This window comes from Neofelis nebulosa, chromosome 9 (genome assembly GCF_028018385.1).
Source record: "Neofelis nebulosa isolate mNeoNeb1 chromosome 9, mNeoNeb1.pri, whole genome shotgun sequence".
NCBI lineage: Eukaryota > Metazoa > Chordata > Mammalia > Carnivora > Felidae > Neofelis > Neofelis nebulosa.
The window spans coordinates 21,598,048-21,616,370 of record NC_080790.1 but is presented as its reverse complement, the minus strand read 5'-3'; the positions used below and the strand labels follow the sequence as shown (position 1 = coordinate 21,616,370).

The following is an 18,323-nucleotide window of genomic DNA, read 5'->3' as shown; positions in this document are numbered from 1 at the left end:
CCCCGCGTCGGGCTCTGTGCTGACAGCTCGGAGCCTGGCTCCTGCTTCGGATTCTGTGTCTCCCTCTCTGCCCCTTCCCTGCTCGTTCTCTGTCTTTCTCTCTCTCAAAAATAAACAAACATTAGGACAATTTTTTTTAAATAAAAAAAAAAAGAAAATTGTCAAGCATGACACAAACGTAGGAACCATATTGTGACCATCTAGGCATGTTTCTGCTGTCGTATAGGCTTGTCTTGTGTTTCTAACTCCAAGTCAGCCTTATTGGTGAATGCATTAACAGCGTTTACCCCCAAGGCCTGTGCTCCCCACTCCCATAATGGAAGTGGTGTTACAAAGAAGGCACAATAGGGGCGCCTGGGTGGCTCAGTCGGTTGAGCGTCCGACTTCAGCTCAGGTCATGATCTCACGGTCCGTGAGTTCGAGCCCCGCGTCGGGCTCTGTGCTGACAGCTCAGAGCCTGGAGCCTGTTTCAGATTCTGTGTCTCCCTCCTCTCTCTGACCCTCCCCCGTTCATGCTCTGTCTCTCCCTGTCTCAAAAATAAATAAACGTTAAAAAAAAAAAATTTCAGGGGCGCCTGGGTGGCGCAGTCGGTTAAGCGTCCGACTTCAGCCAGGTCACGATCTCGCGGTCCGTGAGTTCGAGCCCCGCGTCAGGCTCTGGGCTGATGGCTCGGAGTCTGGAGCCTGTTTCCGATTCTGTGTCTCCCTCTCTCTCTGCCCCTCCCCCGTTCATGCTCTGTCTCTCTCTGTCCCAAAAATAAATAAAAAACGTTGAAAAAAAAAATTTAAAAAAAAAAAAAATTTCAAAGAAGGCACAATAATGCTGAAACTCCTGAGACCCAGGGCGCCTGGCTGGCCCTCCTGGCTATATGAATATGGAGATTCATCCTAACATTGTTCACATTGGGGAAAAATGGAAGCAACGTTGGTCTGACAGCAGGAAAACAAATTGAGGTTTATCTCCTTGATAGGACATGAAGCGGCCACTGCACTGATGGTCATGAAGACCATGCAGCCACACAGAAAATGCTCACACTCAAGTGAAGGAGTTACTATGTAAAAAGCACACATGGAAAAAAAAAAAAAAGACTGGAGAGAAATAAGCCAAAGTAACAAGAGTGGTTGTGTTGGGATAACCAGAATGATGGGCTTCTTTTCTCTTTCTAAAATCGATAGTTAGGAAAAGAATTATTTGATAATAACAAAAAGAATTTAAAATTCTAGATGCATGGAAGTCCCCACAACCTCTGGGGACTTAGGGAGGGCAGGCCTGGCCTCAGTGTTGCTGAGAATCTGAATGGACGCCCTATTCCAGGCCAGCTCCGGGGGGAGGGAATACAGAGGCTCGGGGTAAGGTCGTCCCCCCAGGAGGGTATCGAGAATAAACAAAACCCCCTCCTCCGATAAGGGCCGGCTGCCATTCAGGGTGGGTCTGCACTTTTACCCAATGCCAGCAGGGAGGTCTTCATGGTGTGAAGGTTGGAGGGCTCCAAGGCCTTTCATAAAGGACCATGTCTGACATAACAGAGGAGAGTGGGGGAGCCCCACGCTCAAAGCTAAAACCCAAGGGCAGGACACAAGGCTTTTAATTACCATCTCAGAAGGGACGCAGGCCCTTTAGACCAGCCTCCCTAGCTGAAGAACTTTGTAAAACGTCAATGCTTGTTTCGTTGTTGTTGTTTGTTTTTTTTGTTTGTTTGTTTGAAGTAAACTCCATGCCCAATGTGGGGCTAGAACTCACCACCCTGAGATTAAGAGCCGCATACTCGACTGACTGAGCCAGCCAGGCGCCCCAGTGCTTGCTTAGGATGCCCACACAGGTCCTGGCACCTGTACCAGTACAGAATTGGTGGTGGAACGGGCATCCAGGCTGCTTCTCTGGGGTAAAAAGTGGTAAAACTCCAGAAATGAAGCAAAATCTAAATGTCTGTTTTTAGGAAGTGGGAACCTGGGTGGAGGGGACTAGACTCTGCCCCTGGGGCCTGGGGCAGCGGGGGGACGGGAAAGCCAGAAGCGAGGGGCACAGGGGCTGAAGTGAGAAAGGGCTCAGTGGGAGCCAGCCTCAGCCACAGGCCAGAAGCAGCCTCGGGGCTCTCAGAGCAGGAGCCAGGCCCCAGGAGGAAAAAAGTGGCCCAGTCCCATTTATCCAGGTGGCACGGAGCCAGGACAGGACTCTCTTGTTCTGTTCGGAGACCTCAGGTCCATGCTGTCACTTCTGGCATGAAAACAATACGTCCCCTGGAGCCTGACTCTTGCCAAGCCCGCTACTCAGCAGAAGTGGCACCCGATGAAGAGTATCAAGACACGTTGAGAGCTTTGTGGTCTGAGCAAGGAGTCAGCTGGCGTTCCCCAGGCCTCTGGTCTCAGGCCCTCTGGGTCTGCTGGAACACTGGCTCTTGAAATTAAGCAGAACAAGCCTTGTCACCCCCTTGTGGAATCATGTGTTCTTTTCTTTTGGCATCTGGGGGAGTTAGGATGGTGGGGGGCGTCCCCTACCTGTGGGAGAGCACCCCACCCCAGCTGACTCCACCCAAATGGCCCCTCTCCCTAAAAAAAGCACTTATTCTTTCGGGATTCTACCCAGCACTGTTACCTTGGGTGCCCACCAGGTGATCCCCACATGCAGGGCATAGTCACAGCAGACCTTGGGGTCGGCCAGACCCCGACACTTCTCGTAGGCTTCCACGAGAGAGGTCTCCTTGTCAGGCAGGACGTGGCCGATGACCATGGTGGTGCCTCCGACTAGTGCCGCCTGTGGGGGACGGGAAAAGCAGTGTCGTCACATCCCTTCCCACATCCGAGTCACTGACGCAGGGAGACACCTGAGGTCCTTGGGTGGACCTTCAGGACAACCACAGACCCTATTAAGCGAGAGGCTGTGAGGCCCCAGTGCAGCCACGCTTGGGAAATTTTGAGGAGCTAGACACACACTGGAGGCTGTGTGTCAACCTTCATCACCCCATTGGATCCAGTACACAAACCTGTCTCTCCCTCATCCTGGGTTGTGGCTCAGTGCTTTGGAAAAACCACTTAGTGTGTCACTGGAGCCTCAAAGCCAGCCTCTATTTCCCAAAAAGAAGAGTCCCTCCACTCCCAACAATTTTGACCAACTTGAATATATACATGACATAACCAAATGTTTAGTGCAATATAATACGTCTATTTGTAATGTTTATTTAGTGATACACACAGATTTTTTAAATTTCTAAATTGTTTTTTGAGAGAGAGGGAGAGACAGCATGAGCAGGGGAGGGCCAGAGAGAGAGGGAGACACAGAATCCGAAGCGGGCTCCAGGCTCTGAGCTGCCAGCACAGAGCCCGACGCGGGGCTCGAACTCACGAGCTGTGAGATCGTGACCTGAGCCGAAGTTGGATGCGTAACCGACTGAGCCACCCAGGCGCCCTACTACACATGCATATTTAAATCCTAATGAATAAAATGTTAGTTTGGATACACTGTTTTGTCTTATTCTCTCATATTCCATGAAACAATTTTATTCAAAGTTTTCATATGCATTTTCAACATCGAGGCCTTTGTGTTCAGTTTCTCCAAGCACGCTAAGTTCATTTCCATTTATCTTGTTTGAGATGGAGCAGTTTTTAGGTCCCTGTATGATTTTTTTTTTTTTTTTTTTTTTTGGTCAACATTTTTTATTTATTTTTGGGACAGAGAGAGACAGAGCATGAACGGGGGAGGGGCAGAGAGAGAGGGAGACACAGAATCGGAAACAGGCTCCGGGCTCCGAGCCGTCAGCCCAGAGCCTGACGCGGGGCTCGAACTCACGGACCGCGAGATCGTGACCTGGCTGAAGTCGGACGCTTAACCGACTGCGCCACCCAGGCGCCCCGGTCCCTGTATGATTTATCAATGAAAAATTATCCTATTCACAATCTCCACATGACATCACTTAACAAGAAATCTTTAAAAAGCCTCTCTTGTAATTCCAGGAATAATGGCTAAATCTGTATTAAAGCTCCACCTCCCCCACCCACACATACACTTTTTTTTTTAAAGCCAATTTTGTCAGGTGACCTGCACAAGCCTCCAGAACTAGCATTGACCAAAGGTTGTTCCACGTTAATGTGTTGTTCCCCAACAAAACTTCATCAAAATAGAATAATTAAGAGAGAGCGGGGCGCCTGGGTGGCGCAGTCGGTTAAGCGTCCGACTTCAGCCAGGTCACGATCTCGCGGTCCGTGGGTTCGAGCCCCGCGTCGGGCTCTGGGCCGACGGCTCGGAGCCCGGAGCCTGTTTCCGATTCCGTGTCTCCCTCTCTCTCTGCCCCTCCCCCGTTCATGCTCTGTCTCTCTCTGTCCCAAAAATAAATAAAATAAAAAAAAAAAAAAAAAAAAAAAACGTTGAAAAAAAAAGAGAGAGCTCCACTACTCGGAGTGCTCCGATAGAAGGTGACTCTCTTTTCCCAATGAGTAAGTCTGGACAAAACCTGTCTTTCTTTTTGGGTCATTGCAATAACTTAGATGAGCCCAAACTTGAGTCCCCGCTCGCCACCTCCCAGCTGGATAACTTCAGCCACATTACTTAACCTCTCTGAGATGCTTTACCTATAATAGCTACTATAATAGCTACTTAACCTCTCTAAGCTTTACCTAAATTAGCTTCCTTCCTGGACCGTTGGGAAAGTCAACTGAACCGTTCTCTAATAAAATGGACTGAGTGAAGTCTGTCGTAATGTGTGTGTTTAACCATCCAGATTTGGACTGTTTATCTCTGACAATGAAATTGTCTTAATGATTCCTGCTTCTCTAGTCAGTCAAATCCTTGATCACAAATCAGATCAGAAATATTGCTGGGGAATGGGGAACTGAAAAAAAAAAAAAAGTTCAGCGGCCAAACAATTAAAACTCTCGCAACACAGATTCTCCTTGTTGTCCCTGGCTGGGAGACCACTTCCCCTGTTGCCGTTGAGTTCAGAGGTCCAACTTCTTGCATGGCTTAAAGCAACCAACAGAGGGCGGTAGTTCTGTGGCAGAGATGGGTAACCAGAATGGCGGGGGGCGGGGGCGGGGGGGAAATGAGAGAAGGGGAAGAGCCGCTGATTGTGGCTTTACTAGCTGGCTTCTATTTGTGATCCCGATCGTGTCAGGCTGATTCATCCTCATAGCAGGTGGTTGTACTCTATTCTGCCCCGAAATGCATTTTTTGCCTTTATATGCAGAGATGGGGGTGCAGGTGGGGTTATCTATTGGGATTTTATACACTAAATTGTTTTATTTTTCTGTGGTTCTAGATTCTTTTTGTTTTTAACGTTTATTCACTTTTTTTTTTTTTTTTTTTTTTTGAGAGACAGAGCATGAGTGGGAGAGGGGCAGAGAGCGAGGAAGCCACAGAATCCGAAGCAGGCTCCGGGCTCTGAGCGGCCAGCACAGAGCCCAGCACAGAGCCCTACGCTGGGCTGGAACTCAGGAACCGTCAGATCATGATCTCAGCGGAAGTTGGATGCTTAACCGACTGAGCCACGCAGGTGCCCCTCGATGGCTTTCTTCTGCACTCCCCTCAGTATGTCTGTAGCCTTGGGTAGAAAAAAGGAGACCTGGAAACAGCACGGTATAGGATGATAAGAGAAGCAAGACTTCTTAAGATCTGTGGGTCCCAGAGCGAGAGTAGAAAAGGAGGTCCATGTGCTGAATCTCTAAATAGTTAAAAGTTACAGATCAAGCTGTTACACAGAATACCTCCTATCCTCCTACTCTGACAAATACGTGACCAAGAAGACCAGGCCTGGATTTGGAGTTCTTGGGGTCCTTGCAGCTCTGAGCTACACCGTAGGGGATACTGGCCTTCAGCCTTTGCACTGCCCCCAGCCCACACCCCTGCTTTGGGTTCATCCTGCAGCCCGCAGGCCTCTCATCTGCTCACTCCCTGCAAAATGCTGCCCGTGGACCTAGGCGAACAGGCACTGGTGGTCTGGCCCCCAAGGAGGACAGATTCAAGCATACATAGGTCCTAGAAGTGCTCAGGGTCATCTGTTAGGGGATTCCAGGGACCCAGAGTGTGGTCTGGAAGAGGACAGGGGGCTCTGGGCAGACATGGCTCCTCTTGCCTGAGTCTAAGGACAGTCACTGAAGAGTTCAGGTAGGTGTCACTGGGCAGTGGTCCTGACTTTCCCACTTTCTGGCTGTAATCCAGTGCCAGCTGTATACCCACTCGGACCTCCCCTCCCAGAGGACATCAGGTGGCCATGGATGTGAGAGCCTTTATAAGCTGGGAAGGAGCACATAAATATCTGCAATAATTATTTCTACTATTAACCTCAGGCCTCAAAACAAGAGTTTAACAGGATCAGCAAATACTCCCCCAGCTGCGGGTTCAGGAGCCCAGACCAGATGCTGGATGTACAAGGGTGTATGAGCACTTGTTTCCTCTCAGGCAAGAGACACACATAGCTGGCTTTTAAAATATGTACAGTTCCAACCCACGGGACGAATGCCGACAAGCTCTGTCTTCCTGGGAATGTGATATCACAGATGTGACAGACCTTTTTACTGTCATCCCACATAAAACATCCTTGTAGAAATCAACAGAGAGCATGACCCAATCCTGTTCCCGAGGATTTCAAAAGGATTATGTTTATGAATATATGACCGTGTGACTACTGAATGTTCCTGTTTTTCTGCAAAAAATGGTGTGGGTTAAGCAAGCTGTGGACAATGTTTAACGGAAGTCAATAGAAATGATGTTCATGGAGGCTAAGTCATAACATGGAAAAAGGGTGATACTGTAATGAGCGAAAAAGACAGAATTCAATATGTGTACCCAAGATGCTTAGAAGGATGTTTAAACACACAGGCACCCACACAAGGAAAAACATGGAAGGAAATATACCAAAACATTAACAAGGACTGTTTTCAGTGATGAGAGTCTGAGTTATTTTTTTCTAGTTTTCTGAAATTTACTTAATAGAATCAATTACTTTATTTATAATATCTATTTTAAACATAAATTTGGAAGAAGCTAAAAATTACTTAAAGTTTAGTTAACCATGCTTGTGTGTTTAAAATATTTTCTTTTAAAGTTATGTAACATTTCAACCATACGGTAAAAGTATAGAAAATAACACACAGGCATGAACCCACTAGTCAAACATAACAGATGTTAACATTTTGCTGTTGTTTAAAACACATTTAAAAAAAAATGAAATACAGGGGCGCCTGGGTGGCTCAGTTGGTTAAGCAACCGACTTCGGCTCAGGTCAGGATCTCATGGTTCATGAGTTCGAGCCCCGCGACAGGCTCGGTGCTGACACCTCAGAGCCTGGAGCCTGCTTTGGATTCTGTGTCTCCCTCTCTCTCTGCTCCTCCCCTGTTCATGCTCTGTCTCTCTGTCTCTCAAAAATAAATAAATGTTAAAAAAAAATTTTTAATGAATAAATGTTAAAAAAAATGAAAAAAAAAAAAAAAAAAAAAACCAATACAACCAAAACCCTCCATCCTGTTCCCTATCCCTCTCCCCTGAGGTGGATCATCCCATCTCTGTTTTCATGCTTTTACTATGTTTGTTTCGTGAATTTTAAAAATTTACACCAAGTACTATCCGTACCTTTTTGCAACATGCTTTTTAAAAATTCAACATCTTTAAGATTTATTTCTTCCATTCTAATTAATTAATTGTATGAATACTCCTCCATGTACATATTCGGTTCTAATTCATGGGCATTTACCGCTACACATGGCGCTTGAGGATTCTTGCACACACATGAACGGTCCCCACTTTCAGGGTATACGTCGCCCGGAAGTGGAGTTGTAGCTTCGTGCACATGCGCACCCCCAATTATACCACGCCGGACCACGGACGGGCTAACTCACCAGCGCCTCCTGGAGCCTGGTGGCTGACGAAGTCTGCCCATTTACCAACGCAAGCCCTTAATTTTTTACATACACTGCTGCCCAGCCAAGCATCCCCATTGAGAATGTGGCATTGGTTTTAATCGTGAATGTGGGACTTCACATCTCTCACTATTAAGTTAACACGGACACTGGGACTATTTGTTTAACCAACAGACACAGCATCATGATGCACATTTGGCAGAGATGAAACATAATTTTAGTGTTTCAAAGGGTTACCATGATTTGTCTCTGACATATTTGATATTCTGCTGGATAAGTCTGGGTTTATCTGATGCCCAGTAATGTCACCTCCATTTGTTTCCTAATAAAACCCAACGTGCTTAATGGGGATCCATTTTCTGACCGACTTTCCAGGCATACACTTACTGAAACTAAACCTAAACCGGATATAAATGTCATCTTTATGCGTCAGAAGTCATCGGACGGACCCCTGTGGGGCACGCAGGGTCTCTGTATTGACCAGGGCCATGCTCAGCAAGTTGGAAAGAAACTTCAGAAAAATAGGACTTATTTGCTGCCATCACAGTATTGGAGAGAAGAGTGTACTGGCCCTCCTTGCCTTTGTCAGGACAGAGCTCTTTGGAGAATCACTCACTTATCTTCTGCATTGCTGCAGCTCGAATCACGTTTTGCTGGTTTCCCAGTAGCAATGGTTTTTTTAATCTTCCAATTTCACCCTCCTGCCCCTGCCCTGCAACCCTTCTGTCAAAGAAGCAGCTTGTTCCAAGGCTGAACCAGTAAGTCAAGGCACAAACTTTGTGCTCCGCTGTTGAGAAGGCACTTGAGCCAGAGATAATTCGTGGGGCTTTTCACGGGGGAAGAGGGAGAGGCTTCCTGGAGTGTATTTTCATATAGCACATAGAAAAGGGGTGTGTTTGGGGGGGTGATTGGAATCGGAAAAGCAGGATCTGCCGCTACCTAGACCTATCGATCAAGGGCAACTTAATCTTTAAAGGGGGGACGCTACAGCATTGAGAACCAAATAACAAGTATTTGGATGTGTTTTGTAGGCTGAGCGTCAAGCAAACATTTCTACATTTCCTAATGCAGCTGGGAAAGCCATCGTCGGTTCAGCTAGATCTGCTTCTCTTGGAATCACTGAACCAGTTCTTTTTCTTTGCACATGAAAATTCTCTTCTTTTATTCACAATCTCCCAAAGTACAAGAGAAATAAAATCACCAGCTCGGTGATTCCTCTCTTGCTCGGAGTAACTTCCTGCACCATCAGGGATCTGTTGGTTGCTTACTGGCCCTTTAGAAAGCCTTCCCCCTCCCCCCCCCCCAATATTTACCTGAGAGAGAGAGAGAGAGAGCATGAGCAGGGGAGGGGCAGAGAGAGAGGGAGACACAGAATCTGAAGCAGGCTCCAGGCTCTGAGCTGTCAGCACAGAGCTCAATACGGGGCTTGAACTCACGAACCATGAGATCATGACCTGAGCCGAAGTCAGACACCCAACGAACCGACTGAGCTGCCCAGGCACCCCTGGAAAGCCAGTTCTTAAATACCACTCAAGTCCTGGAACTTGAGAAGCTTTCCAAACGGAGGACCTGAGCACTTCATCAAGTGAGATGATACATCTATGGTACTTAGAACCATGCCTGGCACTCAGTAAATATCTTCCTCATCCTGAAACACAAGCCCACCAGCCAGGGCCAGCTTTGTGGGCTGTGCAGCCCACTGCATTTAGAAGGGCTCTGTGCTTGGATTGTTTAATGTTTTGTTGTCATCATCTTAAGTTTCTTAATGATCTTTTAAGAAGGAGTCCCACCTCTTTATTCATGACACTTGCCTGATGTAAGGTGATGAGGCTCTTACACTTGCCTGATGTAGGGTGATGAGACTCTTAACTTTACTTAGCTTTACTGCCAACTCAAGCCAGCTCTCTGACAATTCCCTTCCAGGCCGCTTGAGTGCTGACCTCTGCTCTGACCACTGCCCCATCCATTCTCCTTCAGAGTCACCCCAACCTCTTTCTATCAAATGCCTCTTTTCTGTGAAAACAAAACAAAACAAAAACAAAAACAACCCTAGCTTTTCTGCAGAGCATCCATTTGATGTGTGATCAGTTCCCTGGGGCTACCCTTTCTGTCCCTCCTGCTACATACAGCTCTCAAGTCTTTTCTCCACCCATGATTTACAGCCTGTTGAGCAGCTTGCAGCTGACTGGTTTTCTCCAAACTGTGCGTTCGCAATTAATCGCACTCCCAAACTTCCTTTTACTTTCCACGCCTACCTTCTGGGTCCATGGCCTCTCCCACACCATCTGGGGCCTGGTCCCACCTCTGATTTTGCAGTGCTCTTACCCTAAACATTACCATATCTAAAACTCGCACTTCATTCTTTGATTTTTCTGCAGAGAAAACAGGCAACCTTCAGTTACAACGCATTTCGAGAAAAGGACATTTTCCCACATTTAATCCGCCTGTCACGTAAAGGCATATTAATGTCATATTTAGAGGCAAAACAGTATAGTGACAAGAATCAGCCTTTAAGGCAGGCAGATCCAGGTTTAAATCCTAGTTGTAAGACACTTACACTTAGTTGTAAGACCTTGGACAAGCTGTTTAATCTCTGAGTTCCATTTCCTCATTTTTTAAATGTTTATTTATATTTGAGAGAGAGAGGGAGAGAAAAAGACAAGAGCGTGAGTGGGGGAGGGGCAGAGAGAGAGAGAGAGAGAGAGAGAGACAGAGAATCAGAAGCAGGCTCCAGGCTGTCAGCACACAGACTGATGCAGGGCTCAAACCCACCAACCATAAGATCATGACCTGAGCCGAAGTTGGATGCTTAACCGACTGAGCCACCCCGGTGCCCCTCCATTTCCTTATTTGTAAAATGAGGATAATGATATATACCCATGGGGTCACAATAGTTAAATGAGATAATGCATGTAAAGTACCTAGTGCAGTGCCTGCACATAGTCGGAGCCCAATAAATGGTAGCGATTATCACCAGTAAGCATAACTTGTAGGTAGCACTAATGTGCACACCGTGTGCCCTCTATCACGTGTATCAGATGGTCCAGAAAGGCGAGAAATGTAAGCACCTGAGGCACTTAGAGTGTGGCTGGCAAACAGGACAAGAAACAGCTTCATTTGTAATAGAAACGACTGCTAAGTACTGTAAGAGTACAGGGCAAAGATAGCATTCCTCCTGATGACACCATCAAGTGCAAATAGGCAGGCTGAGAGCCGGAAGGCGGGCATGATGGTGTGGGCAAAGGCGGGGCGGGGGGGGGGCGCGGCCGGAGGATAGACAGCACACCTGTCTGGTTTGGGCCAAGGCAGGTCTGATTAGGACCAAACATGTGAGGACCTTGCCGAACCTGGATTCTGTCCGGTCAGCAAAGTTCAGCAGCTCATGTGCTATGCCGGCGGTGGTCCTGAGGGAGCTTGGGAGGGGGCGGTTAGGAGCACATTTACAGACAGGACGCTAGCTACACCCCCAGCCCTGGACGCGTCTGTGGTCACAGCAGGCTTCCGGGCAGGGGAAGAACATGACGTATGGCTTCAGAACATGACCCTGGCTGTGGGGTGCCGGCTGCATTGTCATGGCCCTGAATTTGGGGGTGGGGACGGAAGAGACAGGTGGAAGCTGTTTCTCAGAAGACAAAGAAGAAGAAAGGGAGTTTTCGTTTGCCTTAAGATAGAGCTGAGTGTCAACCCAGCGGAGGCGAACATCACTAACATCACTAACGGTAACCGACGCCCACTGAGCCTGTGCTCTGTGCCCCGTGAATTCTCACAACGACCCTGCGAAAGAGGTGCGTTATTGTGCCCATTACTCCGATGAGGAAACCTGAGGGCTGATCTTCATATCTGTTAGGCTGGGAGGCACCCCTCTTTCCATCCATTCAAGAGGGGAGGGTAACAGAGAAAGGAGGAGATGATCAGAAGGGGTCCCAGACCCCTTAGCAAAATGGGAAGTAGAATCAAATTCCCGGAGGCAAGGGGTGGGAAAATTAGGAGTGTGGCACTGAGCCAATGCTCCTATGGGAGTTACACGCAGAATCAACTAGAGAGGGCTGGAATCGACATGCTGCTCTGAGGGACCGGTGAGGCTGGCAGCGGGTGCAGGGGAAGCAGCCTGGGAGAACTGAGGGAGCGGGGAGCCCAGGGAACAGGGCTGGCTCGAGGCAGAGGTCCAGCGCAGCATCAGGAGGGAGGCATCTCAGGGCTGGCCCAGAGTTTGGTTGGGGCTTAGAGTGACATTTGCATTTTTACGTTCGTAAGCAGTGCGTGGAGGCAGGATCTCAACAGGTAGACTCGGGGCACACACGCTACCACCGCGAGCAGCACTGCTGAGGAGTGAGCGAAGGGTCTGGGATGCGGTGTGAGATCCCCATCTCCCCTCCTCCCGCCAGCCTCAGCAATAAAGAACAGGCCTGACAGCCTGCTGCAGGGAGCAGCTGGGTCGCACGCAGGTCAGGAGGCTGGCAAGAGCCCTCCACCTCCTCCCCTTCTGTCTCAAATTCCTGAGTACAAAGGGGCTCTGACTCTCTTGGGGGCTGCAGCCGCCCGGTGGCCTGGAAGGGCTACCCCGCAGGAAAGACAGTTCCTGAGCTCTGGGATTCCCACCCCTGGAGGTGCCCAAGGCAGTGGAGAGTCACCCCTACTATAGGGACTTTGGATGAAACTTGACCCAGGGAGGATCTCCTGGACAGCTGCCCCCCCCAGCCCAAGGACCTGGTCCCTTTCTCCCCCAGGGCACGGGCTGCTCCAGGAGCGGGTCACACAGCAAAGTACTTCCCTCATCTAATCTTCACAACCACCACGGGCGACAGACGTTTTCCTCACCTCAGTGTTTGAGAGGTGGGCCAGAACTGGGGTCTAGGTATCTTCCCTCCAAATCCCATACTCTTCTGTAATGCTCAGAACAGATCTGATGCCTGTGAAACAGTTACGAAGCACAGAATCTCACAGCCTGGGGTGATCTCACCCCTGCATCAGGGTCTCCCAGAGGGAAGACTTAAAATAGACAACCGATAAGGAAGTACATACATCAGCCCTAACATCTTGTCGTTTCTGGAAGCAGGGATACATGCATACCAACTGGTGGGAGAATGTAAAAGCATGCATGAGACGATGCCCGTTTTCATGGTTAAGACATTTCCTTTAAACCACGGAACGAACTGTGTTAATTCCCAGACACGGCAGATGAGCATGTTGCGGGGACACAGAAGCAGCTTGCTCAGTAGAAAGTGACATCATTCTCACCGAAGCCAGCAGACCACTGTGGCAGTTAACGCCGCCTGAACTCACACTCAGGAAAGAAATTAACGTTTACTGATGGCCTACTGTGTGCAGTGTTCTTAATATTTATTATTTTTTTAAACGTTTATTTATTATGAGAGAGAGAGAGAGAGAGAGAGAGAGAGAGAGAGAGAGAGAGAGAGAGAACGCACGCAGGGCGTAGGGTATGGGCAGAGAATCCCAAACAGGCTCTGCACTGTCAGCGCAGAGCCCGATGTGGAGCTCAGACTCACGAAGAGTGCGATCATGCCCTGAGCCGAAACCGAGAGTTGGATGCTTAACCTACTGAGCCACCCAGGTGCCCCTTAACATTGTATTTGCTCCTCAAAATGAGTCTCCAATTGAAAGCAAGGACTCAGACAGATATATGTGGTCACAGCATTATTCATGACAGCCAGAAGCTGGAACGAACCCAAGTGTCCAATGATGGACAGACTGATAAATAAAGTGTGGTATATATGAATGTTATCCAGCCTTAAAAAGGAAGGAAATTCTGACGTGTGCTACAACACAGTTGAAGCTTGAGGGCATTACGCAAAGAGAGATAAGCCCATCACAAATGAACAAAGACTGTATGAACCTACATATATGAGGGACCCAGGGTGGTCAAACTCACAGTGACAAAAGTAGAATGGTAGTTGCCAGAGGCTGGGGGCGGGGAGAGGACAATGGGGGAGTTATATTTATGATGGGTACAGAGTTCAGCCAGGGAGGATGAAAAAATTATAGAGACAGATAAGAAAACAGGTAGGGGCGCCTGGGTGGCTCAGCTGGTTAAGCATGCGACTTCAGCTCAGGTCATGATCTCACAGTTCGTGAGTTCGAGCCCCGTGTCGGGCTCGGTGCTGACAGCTCAGACCTTGGACCCTGCTTCAGATTCTAGGTCTCCTTCTCTCTCTGCCCCTCCCCTGCTCACACTCTGTCTGTGTCTCTCTCTCAAAAATAAACACTAAAAATTTTCTTTTAATTAAAAAGAAAACGGGCTCAGAGGAAGTCACACAGCCAGACTGAATGAGGGTCCATCTGATTCCAGAGCCCCCAAGTTTCTTTTACATTATGCTGCCCCTTCTAGAGCTCAGGATAGCCCTGACCTGACTGAGGGGCTCCCTGGCTCCAAGACTCCTCTGTGAAAAGCTGGAGAAAAGCCCAAGTGAAATTGGACCTAACTGCAGTTTAGAAACAGAGGGGTAGGTGGGGCTTGGGCTTGAATTACAGGGCTCAATCTGAGAATTGTGCCAACATCCAAAATTATGAAATGAGGAGCTCCAGGCTTCTCTCTGATCCAGAATGATTATCTTCACTGCCGAGCATCCAATTTAAATTCATTGTGTTTAATACAAAGCCACAGTACAGAGCAGGCTGTCTCCCGACATGCAGTTACCATGGAGACTGGAGATGATCCTCAAACGGAGTTATGTGGCGGAGAGAATGTGCTGCCAGCTTCTAAGAAGCCAAGGGGCCTGGGGGAACCATTCTAAAATAGAGCCGCACAGAGAGGCCCTTTGTCATCCTCCTCTTTAGCAGAGCCCCTTCTAATCCCAAAGCGGGAAAGTTTACAGGCATCAGGGCACGACCATCTTTACTGTAAGTCCAGGCTGCCCATGGATGCCAGAGAGGAGGGATTTATCAACAATCCAGAAATAAGCCGCATGTCACCCACCTTGCTCTCCTTTCCTCGTCTACTCTGATGTGGGTGAGTTCTCATTTTGGTTCCAAAGCTAATTGATAACAATACCATCAAACTGCCGAGGGAGGCTGCCTTGGGGCTTCCCTGGATACATGGCGTCCAGGAATGGGGCTGGAGTCAAGGTTGGGAGGCAGGCAGACCTGTCCCTGCACCGATTACCATGGATAGCAAGAATTTCACTCTTCTGAGACTCAGCATTCCCCCCTGGAGAGGAAGGATAATAAGATAATATTAAGTGGGGGGGGGGGCTTTAAAGATCAAAATAAGTGGATGATGGATAGAGAAGTGCTCTGACAAATGGGCCTGAGTCCAGGCCTGACAGCTCAGCACACCCCTCTTGTAGGAAGCAGGGGACAGAAGCTCATCTGTGGGTCCCGGTGGAGAGTCATGCACCGCCAGGAGCCACCTGGGGGCCTGGGACCCCAGAGCCCGTCAGAGGCTCAATGTGCTCCATTGTGGACTCTGTATTTTCCACACAGCAGGAAAAAAAATGCTCTTTGATGGTCCAGTAAGTCTAGGGCATAGAGATTCGGAGCTAGAGTACTCTCCCAAACATCAGTTCTAGAGTATCTTAAGTCTGGCAAGTGACTCAGGCCAGTCCACCAGGCTTGGTGGTAAGGAGGGACACCAAAAAGAATGGAAACCTGACGGGGGCAAGGATGGGGTGGCAATGGCTCAGTGGTTGCAATTCCAGTCCACAAAAGTTTTATACTCCTCCAGTTCACTCGGTACTCCCCAGGCTACCCCTATTTGCCACTGACCAACTATAAGGCAGAGAGGGAGCTGAATGGCTCTTCCCCATGACGTCATAGCCCGGGATCATGGAGGACAACATCCTCCATGGACCTGGACCCCCAACACCCAATAAAGTTTCTTTTAACACACACACACACACACACACACACACACACACACACACACACTCATAGCTTCCTCCCCCCGCCCCACCTCCAAACAACTTAGGAAAATTGTATGGTTTTTTTTTTAAAGTTTATTTATTTTGAGAGAGACAGCACAACTAGGGGAGGGGCAGAGAGAGAGGGACAGAGAGAATCCCTAGCAGGCTCCATGCTGTCATCACAGAGCCCAACGTGGGGCTCGATCCTATGAACCATGAGATCATGACCTGAACCGAAATCAAGAGTCGGATGCTTAATTGACTGAGGCACCCAGAAGCCCCAACTTGAGAAAATTAAAACAATTTTCTTAATGTTTATTTATTTTTGAGAGAGAGAGAGTGTGTAAGCAGGGGAGGGGCAGAGGAAGATGGAGACACAGAATCGGAAGCAGGCTCCAGGCTCTGAGATGTCAGCACAGAGCCCGATGCAGGGCTCGAACTCACAAACCGTGAGATCATGACCTGAGCCGAAGTCAGACGCTTAACCAACTGAACTGCCCAGGCACCCCCCAACTTGAGACAATTTTAAAGAAAGGTCTTAACTTTTAGCTGACAGAAAGGGACCACGCTAAGGGCAGAGGATGTTTACCAAGTATGTGATTAATGCACTTGGTGTACAGTCCTCTTCAGTTTTTGGTTTACTGCCTGCACTGAAAAAGTTTGCTCCCAAAGACGAAGTAGCCAAGAGAACTTTGAAAACGAAGAAAAAGCTGGAGGACTTACACTCCCTGCTCTCAATTCTTACTGTAACGAGCATCAAGACAGGGAGGTATTGGTGTAAAGATAGACAAATAGATCAAAAGAATAGAAAAGAGAGTCCAGAAATAAACCCACACATAGATGGTCAACTGCTTTTTTGACAAGGGATAATAATCTTGTCAACAAATGGCACGGAACAATTGGACAGCCATACACAAAAATCCCTCCATCCTTACCATATACAAAAACCAACTTAAAATGGATTACAGACCTAAATGTAGGGGCTAGGATTTTCTAATGGAAAATTTGGTAAATCTTAGTGACCTTGAATTTCACAAATATTCCTTGATCACAGCGCAAAAAAGAAATTATGAACAAAAAATCGATAAATTGGGACTTCAAAATTTTAAACTTTTGGGGCGTCTCGGTGGCTCTGTTGGTTAAGCATCCAACTCTTGATTTCGGCTCAGGTCATGATCCCAAGGTTGTGAGATGGAGTCCCACGTCAGGCTCTGTGCTGGGCGTGGAGCCTGCTTGGGACTCTCTCTCTCTGTCTCTCTCTCTCTCTCTGTCTTTCTCTCTCTCTCTCTCTCCCCCTCCCTCTCCCTCTGCCCCTCTCACCCACTTGCGTGTTCTCTCTCTCTAAAACAATTTTTTTTTAAACTTTTGCTCTTCAAAAGACACTGTTCAGAAAATAAAGAGGTAAGTCACAGCCCGGGGAGAAAACATTTGCAAAACATATACCCAATAAATGACTTGTAACTAGAAAATATAAACAACTTCAATAACCTAATAAAAAGACTCACAACTCAATTAAGACACGGACAAAAGTTGTGAACGCTTCACCAAAGACATACGGAATCTATACATGTAAAGACATTCAACATTAGCCACTAGAGAAATTCAAATTAAAACCACAAAGGAGAGCTTCTGGGTTGGTGAACACATGGAGGTGTAGGGACAATGGTGCATGCGGAGAGGGCATGGAAGCTTCACATCTCTTCCCCCAACCTCGCCCTATGCACCTTTTCCATCTGGTTGTTCCTGAGTTATATCCTTTTGTAACAAACTGGTGATCTCGTAAAACAAAACAAAAACAAAAGACAAAAAACTCACAATGAGGTATCACTACACACCTGTTAGAATGGTTAAAATTAAAAAGACCGATCATAGGGGTGCCTGGGTGGCTTTCGGCTCAGGTCATGATCCCAGGGCCATGGGATCGAGCCCTGCATGGGGCTCAGTGCTGAACGTGGAGCCTGCTTAAGATTCTCTCTCTCCCTCCCTCTGACTCTCTCTCACTCTCAAAAACAAAACAAAACAAAACAAAACAAAACAAAAAACTGATCATAACAAGACGGCAAAGATGTAGAGCCTGTAAGGAATATAAAATGTTACAATCACTTTGGAAACTAGTTTGGCAATTTGTTAAAAAGCTAAATATACACCTACCATATGACCTAGACACTCCATTGCTAGGTAATCACGTCAGGGAAATATACATACGTCTGCACAAACACTTGTACACAAATGTTCATGGTAGCTTTATCTGCAATAACCAAAAACTTAACAATGTTGAGTGAAAGAAATCAGTCCAAAAAAAGGAATACATACTGTATTATTCCATTTACATGAAAACATGAGAAAATGCAAACTAATCTATTGTGACAGAGAACAGATCAGTGGTTATCTGGGAGAGAGAAGGATTACAAGGGCCACAAAAAACTTTTGGGGATGATGAATATGTTTATTATATCAACGGTGATGGCTTCACATATGTTAAAATGTGTCAAACTATAGACTTTAAAAATGTGTGGCTTATTGTATGTCTTAATTTGTTGAAGAAAAAAACCCACAGATTAAAATAAAAAAAAGATGGTTTCCTAGGTTACCTAATCATGAACTTCTTTATTCTATTCA

At 47.4% G+C, this 18,323-nt stretch overlaps 1 protein-coding gene across 2 annotated transcripts in view; it reads right to left on the bottom strand.

Moving 5' to 3' along the window:
- Positions 1-18,323, bottom strand: part of DPYSL5 (dihydropyrimidinase like 5) — a 102,632-nt gene that overhangs the window by 27,079 nt on the left and 57,230 nt on the right. For both annotated transcript variants that reach the window (XM_058682805.1, XM_058682804.1), the window contains one exon: positions 2,594-2,752. In XM_058682805.1, the coding sequence (XP_058538788.1) occupies positions 2,594-2,752 (159 nt within the window). The remainder of the gene's footprint in view (positions 1-2,593; positions 2,753-18,323) is intronic.